The sequence below is a fragment of the Musca autumnalis genome, unplaced genomic scaffold (genome assembly GCF_047663935.1).
Source record: "Musca autumnalis isolate F117 unplaced genomic scaffold, ASM4766393v1 scaffold_2, whole genome shotgun sequence".
NCBI lineage: Eukaryota > Metazoa > Arthropoda > Insecta > Diptera > Muscidae > Musca > Musca autumnalis.
Genome location: NW_027411755.1, coordinates 82574455 through 82589308, shown reverse-complemented (window position 1 = coordinate 82589308; position 14854 = coordinate 82574455). Strand labels below are relative to the sequence as shown.

The 14854-nt window shown below is 32.4% G+C and overlaps 1 protein-coding gene across 1 annotated transcript in view; it reads right to left on the bottom strand.

Moving 5' to 3' along the window:
* The window catches only part of Sema1a (semaphorin 1a), a 776225-nt gene that overhangs the window by 202509 nt on the left and 558862 nt on the right, over positions 1-14854 (bottom strand). The window contains 1 exon segment of the mRNA XM_073968138.1: positions 3424-3532. Within this exon segment, the coding sequence (XP_073824239.1) occupies positions 3424-3532 (109 nt within the window).

The following is a 14854-nucleotide window of genomic DNA, read 5'->3' as shown; positions in this document are numbered from 1 at the left end:
AAAAATTTATTTTAAATATTAAATCCCGAAAATTGCATTGAAGCCCACTGTGCACTTTTATTTTAAATATTAGCTGATAAAAAAACAAACAAATCAAAAAAAAGATGGTCCCATTTGGACCAATATTAAAGAAATTATGAGTATTTATTTGAACATAGTTCTTTAAAAATTCGATAATTTCAATAGGCGATATCTCTGTACCGTTGGTCAAAAAATAATTTTAAAATATACTAAAATGTTCTGTTGGCTAGGAGCATAAATTGAACCAAAAACAATTGAAATCAAAAATTACTTTTCTCCGAACTGTCCGATTTCACTTGGAATTCCCCATTTATATAAATAAAAATCAAATGTCGTTCGTTGGTAATGACATCAGCTGAGAAAGGCTGGACCGATTTGGATAATTCTTTTTTTGAAATGTTCGTCATAAACCATCTTAGGTTTTTATGCAAAGAAAATTTGACCACGCCCATTTTTTTCAATTTTCAATTTTAATCTATTCTACAAAAACTACTGAACTGATTTTCCTGAAATTGTCAGGGAATGTACAGCGATGGCCCCCGGTGAAAATATGCTACACATTTAGTTTCGGATGGGGCGGGATACATCCCCTATACCCTATTTTTTTAAATGCTAATATATTTTAAAAAATGCCATATCTTTATGAATAAAAATCAAATGCAGTCATAACCCAACTTAGGCTTTTATGGAAAAAATATTTTAACACGACCTTTTTTCAATTTTGACCAATATTGACAATTTTACGTACGATGAATTCTTAGACACTCAGAACTAAAACCCTAATTTGCAGAAAAAAATAATAAAAAATGTGGTCAAGACCCTCGAAATACATAAAATCGGGAGATACCTTTATGGGAGCTGCATTAAAACATTGTCCTTAATTTATAATTTTTTGCCATATTAGCTTAACCAATAATTGAACATATTAGAAGATTGTACTTCAATCAAATAAGAAATGTAGACAAAAACATTTAATACTTTGTATGTTACACATTCAAAATTCGAAATTACCTCTTAAATTTTTCTTCCAAAAACTACTTTACCGATTTTCCTGAAATTGTCACGGACACATATTTTATTGAATTCACGAAACAGAACACATATTTTATTGAATTCCAGAGGGGCGGGGTACCTCCCTTATGAGATATTTAAAAAACGACATATTTGCAAAAATTACGCATGTATCGGTTTAAACATTTACCGATTAATCTACATTTGCAGCAAAAGCTCAATGTTTGCCGTTGTTATGTATATTTTATGAATTTCGGAGGAGGTGTGGTACCTTCCCCACGCCTTTATTTTAAACGCTATATGTATAAGCCAAATTTATGATAACATCAGTTTCAGCATACGGTTTCGGAGGCAACGTGGTTGTGTGTCCCTAGGTACATATTTGGAGCCAAAATACCGGACCACGCCCACTCTTTTCAATACATTAGTTTTCCAAAACTACTGAACCTAATTTCTTGCAATTTTCAGAAAATGTTCAGGAATGTCCCCTGGTCCAAAATGCTATATATTTGTAGACGAATTTCGGTGCCTATTTTTTACAATCGCTATATTTGCTAAAATTATGAGTGCATCGGCTTGCAAAGAAATTTTCGAGACAGAAACACGATATATTTAGAAATTTCCTTAAATAGCGAGTTTCAACGGCCCATCAGCCATGACAAACTAAAACATATAAGTCTCAAAAGCGGGAGAATTCGACTTAACCACTTTTTCTTCTTCTTTATTTGCATATTCGATCTCCGAATATAAGCGACCAATACAATTATATATAATTATCTGTTACAAATTTTAAGGTATGTTCATATATTTTCCATGATCTCCATAAAGGCGTCTCTATTTCTGGCTTCACTCAGTAGGGTTGAGATATTTCCAATGCCGGTCCATTTAAGAATATTGTCAATCCATGATATTTCTTTCCGTCCTCTGGATGGCTTCCCTTCTATTGTTCCAGTGATTATGGTTTGGAGCAGTTTGTATTTTGCGTTCCTCATTACATGTCCAAGATATGATGTTTTTCTTCTTTTTATTGTTCCAATGAGTTCCCGTTGACGGTTAACCCTTGAAAGAACCACAGAATTTGGTGTTAGATGTGTCCATGGAATTTTTAGGATACGACGGTAGATCCACATTTCAAAGGCTTCCAATTTCTTTATTTCAGCGGTTTTTAGTGTCCATACTTCTGAGCCGTACAGCAGAACCGACCAGACATAAGTTTTAATAAATCGTATTTTTGTTTCCATATTTATGTCATGACTACATAAAATATTTTTGTATTTGAAAAATGCATCTCTTGCCATTTCAATTCTGCATCGTATTTCTTTCGAGTTGTCCCAGTTTTCATTTATTTTGACGCCAAGATATTTAAAGTTCTGTACTTTATCGATATGTGTATTATTTATATATATTTCGGTTGTACTTTGGTTTCTAGACCTGGTTATCACCATATATTTAGTTTTTGATATATTAATCTTTAACCCATACTTTTCGCTATAGGAATTTAGCCGACTCAAAAGAAATTGTAGTTCTGATACACTGCTCGCAATTAAAGTGGTATCATCTGCATATCTGATATTGTTGACCACTTTTTAAAAAACCTTTAATTAGATCGGTTTAGGATAAAGACAGGATACATGGACGATAATAAATACCAAACAGCATCAATGGGCCAAAAAAAATCCGACAAAGTCCGTAAGAGAAATCCTCCTGCGGTTGACAATGCACCGAAGAAGTGAAACTGAAAATACCTATTTTTGAATTGTCAAGCATAAAGTCCATAAAAAGTTGTCATTAAAACTCATTACGACGGGCCAGCAACGCGGACCGGTGTCTATTTGTTATAAATTAATTGCTTTAAAATTTAGTAAAATTTCCCAAATTAAGAATGAAGTGTTTCAAAGTGTAAAGGAAAACTTAAAGGAATTAATTCAAATTTCACAGGAATTAATTTAAATTCACAGAATTGGCCCAAACGCGTAGTTGCTAAATAAATTAATACAAATATGTGTAGGTAAACATAAATATAGTTGAATCCATGATGTCTTATAACCATTAATTGTTAATCATTGATTTGTTACTTAAAAGAAATTTCTTATATTTATATTTTTTATATTTTTATGAACTTAGTATGTACCTTAAATAAATAGCTTTGTTTCAGCTTTTTTAATAGTATATGTGCATTAACTTTCTTCATTACCACCCTTTTATTAACCTCCCTGTTATTTTTATAACCTACATAAGAGCAAGTACTTGGAAGCGTTGACTTTGGTGTCAAGTAACCTAGTATTTAGGCTGAATCATATTACATGTAAATGTAGTTGATGGTGATTTCCTAGCTGCAGTTTAATGCGCAGCGAGCTAAAGTAGAGGATGCTGAATAAACTAAGAACTTACCTCATCCTTGCCTTTGACGACACACATTTTTTGATCATCCTCTGGCGAGTTCCATACAAGACGTTGTTGTTCCTGCAGATCGTGTATGCTAATGTTGTACACAATATTTCTGTAAATAAACGAAAATAGTGAGAAATAATTAGACAACATTTATCTAAACTAAACCCATTTTAAACGAAATAATTTTTTGTTTTTTTGGATATTAAGTTTAGTGATTTTTGTATGTGCATTTCATTTGAAAATTTAATTCATTGCGGTTCTGTGTACACCTAAGAGGATTGAATGTTAATTCACTTCTCAAAGGGAATGTTTACACCCCATTTGCCACTAAAGAACAACAAGCGATCGACCACTTGATTTTAACGTTAACCGAAAACAATCATTGTTTTCCAAAGTATTCTAAAATAGTTTCGATGCTTGTGGAAACTTTAGACCTCTTGACCACTACAAAACTAAGAGAATGTTTTTGAACATATGGTGTAACCTCATCTAGAAACAATACTTTGGCTCTGTTTTCAGTACTGGCATCTCCGTTGTACCAGTATCGAGGCTATAGAAGTTTGAGCTAATTGAAATTACGTTTAATAGATAAAGTGCGTACACAACTCTTAACATCAGTTGTTAGTGAAGTGGTTAGTTGAAAAACATATGACTGTTAACATTTGGTTAATCAGTGATTTCTTTATGGCTTTTACGGTGGTCAAGCGTTTAAAAACAAAAACAAAGAAGCCTAAAATAGTTTAGGTATTGGGAATACCATCAATACACGTTAAAACCTTTACAGAGATTATCAAAGAAACACGAAATCCAAAAAAAATGGGATAAGAAAAATGTGCTATGTAAATCCAAGTGCATTGAAAAACTTTTTCCAACCATAGAGGACAGGAAGTGACAAATTACAGGAAATTCTGCTGTAAAATGTGGCAAAAAATCTAAATCATTATAATCTATTTATGTACATATATAAAAGAATAGAGTGGTAAGTGACTGGTTCATCAATGCCCTGATGGAACGGCTGAAGCTAGAATCTTGAAATTTTGGTCACTAGGGGTGAATCAGGCTTTTGGTTTTTGGAAATTCAAACTAAAAGGACCCTGAAATCCTGAAATTTGGAATGTGGGTCGTTGATGGTGCATCGAATAGATAGATATACCCAGGGTTTCGGAGTCGAGGCATTTTTGGCTCGACTCCGACTCCAGATGAGTTTTTTTTCACGACTCCGGCTCCGACTCCGACTCCGGGTCGACTCCGAGAGTGAATTCCTATACCACTAAAAATGAATAAAATGTGCACAAATTTTTAAATTTTTCCTATATTTTGGCCTATATAGGCTAATGTGTTATTTTTTCCTTACATATTCATTAGAAAGGGCATTCATTCGAATACATTCTAACATATCAATATTGTTTCTGCCGAATCTTACATTGAAAAATAGCAAAGTTAGAAAGTTCTTGTCGGTTTTCGTTTTTTTGCACGAGTATATTATTGATGAAGAAAATCTTTAAGCTTTCAAAATATGTGAAAATGAAGGGGCAAAACAAATCATAAGGACTACATGCAATAAAAATTATAAGCGATTCATGACCAAGTTTCAAACTGGATGTAAGCCAACATTTTAGTGCGCTTAGCCATAAAAGGAGAACCCCAGTTTTAAAGCTCAATAAATGCCATTTTTAATGATTCCGAGAAAACTACGTAACTTTTTGGCAGATTTTTTTCTTCATCTGAAAGAGAAAAATATTACGAAGTTTTGAGGCCGTCTACGAACCCTGTTTTTAATAAAGCATTTTGCGGTGCCAACTCTAGCTCGAAAACGAAGATGAATGTTTTCTGGATCTGAAAAATTAGCACACGATGAGATTTCGTGCATGAAAATATTCTGCAAAAATGTATTTCATTGAATTTCGTATATGCTTGATTGTATAGAAAACTCGGATACACTTGAACTATATCTGTTCCTGGCAGACAGACCCGGTTATTTGAATGTCTGCATCTAAAGCCCTCATTGAGTATATGATGAATCCTAGAAGAAAGATTCGCCGTTTGTCAGACTTCTGAGTTATGGCGGGATGAATCTGTCATTGACCAACAAAGAATTTATGATGCCCTAATTCAGAAGCGTAACCATCCGAATTTCATATATAGTTAATATATTATGCGAAATTTACCGAAATATATAAGCATACGGTTTAGAAAGTAATGGATACAACTGATAAAGGACAATGAAATCGTGATAATATCGATTTCTTGTATATGGGAAACCAATATAAACTTTTCGGTGGAAAATTTTTGTAAAAATTTCATTTTGTTTTACTTTTTGAGTTGAAGATCTAGAAGGACAGAAAGGTTCTTCATTCTATTTAACTGAAAACATGTAATCTAAAAATGATGAAACAATATCTCCAAACAGAGATATAAAACTATTTTCTCAATGATTTATGGGGGTCAATAAAAAAATTCATTATGTCATAACTCAGAAATTTCAGCTATGGGATATGGGGTTCTAAATTTTCCACCCCCACATTTTGACTTCCATTTCGTGTCACAGGGTATTCAGTAAGATTTCCCATAGAGACCACAACAAGATGAGAATACCAATAGACCTTTGTGAGAAGACCAGTAAGAGTTCTGACGAAATATGTTAAAGATCTAATCTTAATTTGATTGTTATAGAACTTTACTTTTGTTTGCAAAAATGTAAAGAATCAATTGGATCAACAAAATAGGTATGAATAGACTACACTTCAGAGGATCGTAAATATCCTGTGAATTGTCCCTTAACTTAGTATAATATACCGTTTGCATATATATTTTCTTATACCTTTCTTTTAAAATAAATAATGATTTAAAAAAAAATGTTCTTGTTCCAAATTTAATGTTATATTTCTATAACGTGGAAAAAATTTTGCCCGGAGTCGGAGTCGAGTTATTTTTTTCGACTGTAGCAGATTAAGCAAATTCATAAAGAGGTAGGACAGATCTGCATTGTCATACTAATGGAATATTCCATACCCGCAAATACTCTTGTTGTGCATTCATCACTCTCAAAACAAACCAATTTATTCCCTTTATTCAGCTATGCATGGCAGAATCAAAAGTGTTATATTTGATTGTAATATTACAAGAGCCAACTGTTATACTATCGAGTACAATGTATGGCATTTCATGTGGCTCTATTTTACAAGCCGTGGACAAATTTTTTTTTAGTATGCAAATGTAGTCGCCAAAAACAATATGCAATGGTAGAAATCGTTTAACCACGACAAGACAAAGCTACAAAATTTAATAAAAAGAAAGACAAGAAAACCTACTATGTTGCTAGGGTAATGAGGAATTTAATAATTCTGTTTCGACCTCTTCTATTCTGATCGTTGACCACTCAAGTTAAAACATTTTTCTAGTGGAACAGTATAATAAGAAACAAAAATAAAATATACTTTGAAAGAACTTTGAAATTAAATCATAAACCTTGATAAACGATTTAAGTAACCAAAATACTGTTTTTGCAACGAACATTAAATAATTTAAAAGTACCGTGAAAATTATAAAGGAATTTTTATAAAAAAAACTGGTATTTTCTATGGCTTAATTAATGCCAAATAATTCAGCGATAGTATAAAAGTTTACCCTTTTTTGGACAAGTGCATCATCCAACGTGGAAGCATCCAGGCTCTCCTTACCGTCTCGCTTGCATAGCGAATCTTCATAACCAACGCCCATCAGTAATTTGCCAATGGATACCCATAAGAGGGAGTGAGACATATTAATGGTGTTAATGGTGATTTCTAATGAGCTCTGCTGTTCCTGATATGTACAGTTTCTAAATAATGATAGCTTTTCGATGATTTTGATGATTTGCCGTCGGCTAAACAAAGCCAGCAATAATTTGTATAAAAAAACAACTTTTAATAAGTATTATTGTGAATTTTGTAATTTTTTACGTGATTCTATTTTTGCCAATAATTAACTTAGCCTTCGCTAAATTTATTTTATCTTGATAATTAAAACTTAAGAAACGGATCATACAATTTTGCTTAAAACAATGTGATTTTCACTTGTGTGAATGTTTCATTAATTAATTAATCTTAAAATGTTTAAAAATGTGATTATTTGTAAATAATTTCTATATAACTTGCATGTTAGAGTTTATTAAAGTAAATTCTTTTTATTGCACGGTTTAACCCGTGAATAAAAGGTATAATCAATGTAAGAATTTGCATCAAAATTGAGAAAAGAGGTTAGGGTTTGGATAGGTGTTAATTGCTTTCTTTATATTTGCAGAATTATACAACACCGCATGTATTGAGCTCGATCCATCGGCAGTTTAAACCAAGGTAACATAACCTACAAATAATTCATCAAAACCTAAATCATCATCCTAACCTAATTTCATATCACTTCATGTAAGTAGTCGTATAACATGCAGATTATATAATTTATGATAGACTTTGACTATTATCTTTAAATTACTCATTATTTGAGATAATTTTTTTTTATAAAAAAAATTTACTTATAAGAAACTAAAAGTGTAATCGATTTAAACAAACGTTTTAATGAATTTCCTATTAATAAATGAATTGTATATAGTATTCAAAATGAACTAATTAGACCTTTTTATTGGAATTGTTGATAGTGATAACATGGCGGTTTAGTTGGACTCATCAATGATTAGGGAAGTGGCTAACAGAATATCATGGACACTAGTTACTTATGTTTTATAGCGGGTGGGAACAATTTAAAAAGGTGTCCCAGCGAAAACATCATTCGCATACTCTTACAGTCTGTGATCCAAAAAAATTATATTAAGTCAGGTACTAGTAACAAGTCTTGAAGTGGTTAATTTTTTTTTCTCTTTGAACAGTTTAACATTACTGGTTTGGAAAGAACCTCCCCCAATCCGGCGAGCTCAGCCCTTTTCAATACCACTCAAGCACTCCAAACCGTAGTGGAAAAATGCAAAAATTAAAATTTTCAAACAGACTGTTACACGACTCAGACTCCGACTCCGACTCCAGCAAAATTGCTCGACTCCGACTCGTAGACTCCGACTCCGAAACCCTGGATATACCAAGAGGTTTTGAAAAAATCGTATAAGTGCAATAAAAGTTACTAAATTTGATATGATTTGGTATTAGGTGAGTTGAAATTCAAATTTGGAAGTTAGTGCACTAAAATATTAAATGGTACAAAATTTTTACATCTTGGCATCATGTGAACGTACAATTCTGGGATTCTGATACTTGGTATTGGGGTAGCTGTTAGTAGGTAGGTTTAAGATAAAGATGTGGTTTTAAAAAATCTTACTTTAAGTGTACATAAAATACTAAATAGTACAAAATGTGGTACCATTTCGTTTTTGGCTAATGTGTAGAGCAAGAATTCTGCAATTTAATACTGGGGTCATTGTGATATTTATTGTCAAAAAATAAGAAGTTGGTTTTGGAAAATTATGGTATAAGTCTAAGAAAGGTACAAAATTGTTATTGTCTGATTTAAAAGAGTTGGAATTCTGACATTTGGAATTAGAATCACTGCTGGTCTGTAGGATTGAGATGGTTTTGGAAGTACGTAGTATAAGTGTACGAAAACTACTAAATGATAAAAATTTAATTTCAAACCGTATATGTACTATAAGTTATAAGAGGTACTAAATCTGGTACCACTGGTGTTGTGTACAAATAGAAATTTAAAAATCTGGTGTGTGAATACGAAAAAAGGAAGGAAGAATGGATGTGCGAAAGGTTCTTATCGTTAGTAAACATCGCACCATCGCTACAAATTCCTCAGATCAGTAAGATAAACTCGAAGTATTCCCAAATAGAAACTTTTAAAAATATTCACTATACCTGTTTGACAAATAGATTTATATTATAACGGGTTTTCCGCTAGCATTTATTTTCGTTATTAGTAAATATTAGTTGTTCGTGCCAAGGTATTTTATATGTTTATGGGTCCATCGGTCGTTAAATCCTTTCTAAAAATTAATATTTGATGCATGTTTATTTTTCTAAGATTTAAACCGTCAATTTGATGTTTTCTTATGCCATTTTTTCCGATATATTTAAAAAGTAATTAAAGTTAAAGCATTGTAAGGCAAAATAATGTTCAGTAAAAGGGTATGGGCATTTATTAATTTTTTTTCAACCTACTATTGCAGCCATCAAAGTAATATATTAGTCGTCGGCAAATTTATGAAAAAAGGTTTTTAAAACTTTACTTACATTCATTTTTAGTTTGCATTCTTCATTAACCAGCTCATAACTCATATTCTTATCGATCTATGTTGTAACAGCAACGCTTTAAATCTCCATCAACACTTTCGAACCCCATATTGTGTTGACTTCCTACATAGTCTTGTTAGCCAACAGTCTGTATGTTGGTAGTGTTGGTGGTCATTGAGCCTTTGCGATTGGCTTCAATGGCTAAAACTAAAGTTAATATCGAACTTTCTGTCATTGTTTGACTGGCTTGTTGCCATAATTTATTGCTTGACCAAAGCAACAAGGCACAAAACCAATTCCATGGAGTGAAGAGTAATGATGATTGGGTGGGGGTGTGTGTGGTACAAACACAAAATGTGGTATAAAGAGGAAATTAACGGAAGCATTATAATATGGTGGTAACCTAATTTCAAAGTTTAATGGCAAGAGACAAAAAGAGAAGCATATTAAAAATACAACCTAATACTACTGATGATAATGTTAGTAGCTAGGTCATGGTGGTATCGGTTATGGGAACATTTGCTTATAGCAAGCAGATGCTTGTTGGCAAGTAGTTTTGGCTGGTTGGTTGATGTTAATGTCATTCTTATTGATAGTGTTGTTGTACTAGTATGTATTTCTAGTGGTGTATGGTATAATTTTGTAGCAGATATAGTGTTGTGTTGCCAAATATCTCGAATAAACAACAACGAAAATGTGGAGCTTATCATGTAAGGTTTTCTTTAATCTAAAGTTAATTTTCTTTCAGCTTTATTAACAATCAAGTGTTCGCCAGATCATGTTGGATAGTACGAAACATGTTAAAGTGGTTAAATGCAATAACAGTATATAGTAGGCTATCTTGCTGCAATTTTAATATTTTTAAAACCATATTGGTTTTGTTGTTTAATTCCTTATCCGATTCTTAATTTTTCTTATTATTTTCGGTTTTTAATTAATTGCAGTATATTGTTAAAAAAATGCTACCATGGTATATATTTAAACATTACAATGATGACAACGAAATTACGGAATCAACATCATTATTACTAATAAAATAATGCCGGTGATACTAAACAGCAGTACAACCTAAAGTCCCAGCAAACCAAATTGTCAGAAAATGGACCGAAATCGGTCCGAAACTCTGAATCTGCTTTCGGATTCGGTTCCGAAATCATTCTGAATTCTGTACGAAAGTTGTATGGAGTGGTAGACATGTTCTCGAACCGAAACTTCGAAAGAAAATGGAATGTTTATTCTGGCATTTCGTTCCGAATTCGGTCAGAAATTTGAAGAAAAGCGTTGGGAAATTCTGAAGAGTTTTTTTTTCGTTTTACTTTCCTGCCATATAAAAATGTTTTTTTTTTTATTGATATACCACAGATAACAAACCCAACCAGAGAAGATTTCTTTGTACGGATATTTATAAAAGATTCTAATTTAAAATGTTCAAATGATTTTCACTGTTGTTATTATTTTGTGGTTAATAATAGAACAATGTAAACGACGTGTACGAGTATGTTGAGTATCGACACTAGCTTGAATTATTATATATAAAAAAATAATAATAAAAATAATTAAAAAATTAAGCTACAGTGTTTCATTTATAAATGCACTAATAACTAGGAAATCATTTTTCGCTTAGCATCCAGTAGTATATTCTTCTTCATATTGCAGTAAATGTTGTCACCATTTTTAATTTAAATGCAAGCGTTTTATTTGAGAGATTCCAACATGAAGAAGAAGATACTTCTTGATGCTAAGCGAAAAATTTTTTCCTAGTTTTTAGTGCACTGTAGCTTAATATTTTTAATTATTTTTTATTTTTAACTTTTTAGTAAATACAATTTTTTTACCATAACCAAATTACAGCCAATGTTGGATGAAAATGTAGATAAAAACTTTAAAATGCCTGAAATTAGATGGTACCGCTATATTGGGGCTATACCAAAACCTGGACCTATGTCCACAATTTTTGGTGGGGAAGTGTCTGTATCATTGGGAACTCCAAATACCAAGTTACAGCCAATTCGGTCTAAAATGAAGATGAAATCCTCAAAATACCTGAAATAGGGTGATAACGTGATATGGGGGCCATAGGAAAAAATGGACCCATGTTGGTTTTGGTTACATTTTCATGTATTGTCATCCAAATCTCAAAAGTGTGCAAAGTTTTAGTTTGATTGGTCAACTGTAGCTGTGCTAAAAATGAGTTGTTAGATTTGAACTAAACAAACAGAAAGCAAAGCAAGTTAAATAAAACACTGCAAAAATTGTATATGCGAATTCTTTAACCCATCACTTTCTTTTTCGACAACGAACTAACAAAAAATCCTTAGAAATCGGAACAAGGGTTCTTAAGATTCTTCCGAAATTGTTCATTTACTTCGGACATTCGAAATTTGGTTTGCTGGGGTGTCACGCTTTGTGAAAATGTCTTACGGTCTTCTTCATAGGAAATGTAAATGTAATAGGTATTATGTCTTCTCGCGAGAGAGGGAATGTGTGATTGTGCACGTTTCTATAGAGTATGTGAAGAATGATAATGATTTTAGTTCCCATAGGATGTTATGTTAAACATTTTTTAATTTTTTTAGTAAGATTTTAAACTGTTTTAAATTGTTCAAGAAATATGTAAAGTAGTTGGAAGTATTACAGAGAATTATTTAACTACATTGGTATACTTATTGTCCAACATACGAGTATTTGAAAGTATAAAAATAATGAACAAGTTAGGCTTTTTCAGCAATTTTATGCATAGTTCTTTTTAAGTTTTAAGGTGTTGTTTAAGCGTTTAATCGGAATTTTAGGCTGACTGTAAGTGTTGCTGAGTTCGGAACAAAACGTTTATTTGTATATATTTCGTTTATAACATACTACGTCCAATACTTTGGCTTATAAACAACGTGCAGAAAAAACATTTTTGCGAGATTTTGTTTTTGAAATTTTTTATAAGAGCAATTCAACATTATAAGATAAAACCGTTGCTTAATATTTGTGGTTTTAAATGTTTGTATATTTTCTCTAACACGTTTTTATAATGAACTATTTTGGAATTCAAACATTTACAAATTCTTTATTATGATGAAATTTGACGTAAATGTCTATTGGACAAACAGATTTTTCTGTCCAATTTTTATGTTTTGTTCGACCTTTCGAATATTAGTAAAATCAAGATTATTAAGCTTGAGGTCAATGTTTATATTTTACTAGCTGAACCCGGCGCACTTCGCTACCCCGAATAAGGTAAAATATAGTTTGACATATTTATTTGTAGGCCAATTTTCGTCACTATTTCCAACTTTCATTAAAATCGGGTATATAAAGCGTGTTTGGTGCATCAAATACATACATGAAATCGGACGAAAATATATATGGGAGCTATATCCAAATCTGAACCGATTTCAATATAATTTGGAAAATTTATTTCTAGACCCAATTCTGCCACACATCCCAAATTTCATTGAAATTGGACATACACATGAAATCGGCCGAAAATATATATGGGCGCTATATCCAAATCTGAACAGATTTCAATATAATTTGGCAAATTTATTTCTAGACCAAATTCCTGCACACATCCTAAATTTGGAGACATTATCTGTTACCATTCTATAGATATTTGCATAAAAAATCTAAATTTCTTGGAGGTACCTCCGATTCTGATGCTCAGGATCAACGCGAAATTTCAGAAATTTTTATAGCCTATGTTACTTTCAGTTCATGTGGTGATATACTCTACAAATTTCAGGAAGATCAGTTCAGCGGTTTTTGAGTCCATAAACTGCAAACAAACAAACGTACAAACATTTTTCTACTTTATATATATTGATTTATTACATATTATTTCCAATATTTCAAAATTACAATGAATTTCATCTTCAGGGATTATTCTGTCGATTACTCTTGGAACAAAACCAGAAGAAAACGTCATAGAATTCCACAGCAATTTATTTTGGGAAGTACTTCCTTCGGTAAATGACTTTGTGACGACAAACGAAAACTACAAACTGATCGGAAACAGGTTCTTCTTCGTCAAAATCTCAACAAGTACCACTCGACTTTTCGGACAAGAATATACCTTGAGCCTGTGTGAATTGAAATTTTCAGCTATAGACAGATCGAATAGCGGCTACACAGCCAAAATCCTTAAACCCAAAAACTATGTATCAGGAGATTTTCAGAAATTTGTAGCCATTTTCGGACGTATGAACTTGCAAACAAAATATTAAAAGTGTTGGTATGGAGAAATGGACCGGACCGACATAGTTCATTTTGGGAGTAGATCTTATTTTGGGAATCATTCATATTAAAAGATATTGCGCCCACCAGTCATTACAGTTCGCCACAGTATAATTTTCACTTTTGACCCTAATGTCAGGAAATATGGACTTGTCCACGAAAAACATAATACCGCTCTAAACACAAGGAATACCTTCAGTAAAAATTTCTAAAGATCGAGCAAAAACTAAGTTTGGAAATTACTAAATCCAAAGTTTGGACCAAATCTGCTGCTCTGTTCAAGAAAACGCGCGCATACCACGCTAAAATTCTTGAAATTTGGAGGAAAGTACCAGAAGAAGTAGACCGAAAAGCACCATCTTCGAATTTTGTATATATATAAGGCTCGCTGAAATACTGCGATAAACAAAGTTTGGGCCAACGCAGTATCCGGTTCGAAAGTTGTCGTGCGCATTAGCCACTACACATGATTGCCTTAGGTGTTCTTTACCGCTTTCGGCCCATTTTCTCTGGAAGTATAGACTTGCCTCTGAAAAACGTGTACTGTAGTAATAGGGGCCCCGAGAACACTCGTTGCAATTTCATATTTTTACTTCATATTTTTACTAATAACTAAATTATTAGCATAAAGGAAGTGAAGTTTGCGAAAGAGTGGATCAATTTGGCCCATCATCGAAGTTGATCAAAATATCACGAATGCCAAATTTTGGACCCAATCGATTGATCTGTTTGAGAATTATCATGCTCTCCAGGCAGCTAGCCAGACGAACGGACATAGCTTAGTCGAAACAGATTTCTTCCAAACACACTTTGGCCCTAAAGCCATTATTTCGATGAGGCACATTTTGGCTAAAGGCTGAGAGTATTAAAAATGTAGATTGGGAAAAATTGTGTTTATGCATTTTTGCTAAAAGAATGTATAGAAGTACAGACCTTGGATTGGGCGACATAATTTAATTTTAAAAGAATTTAAGACTGGACCAGAGTTT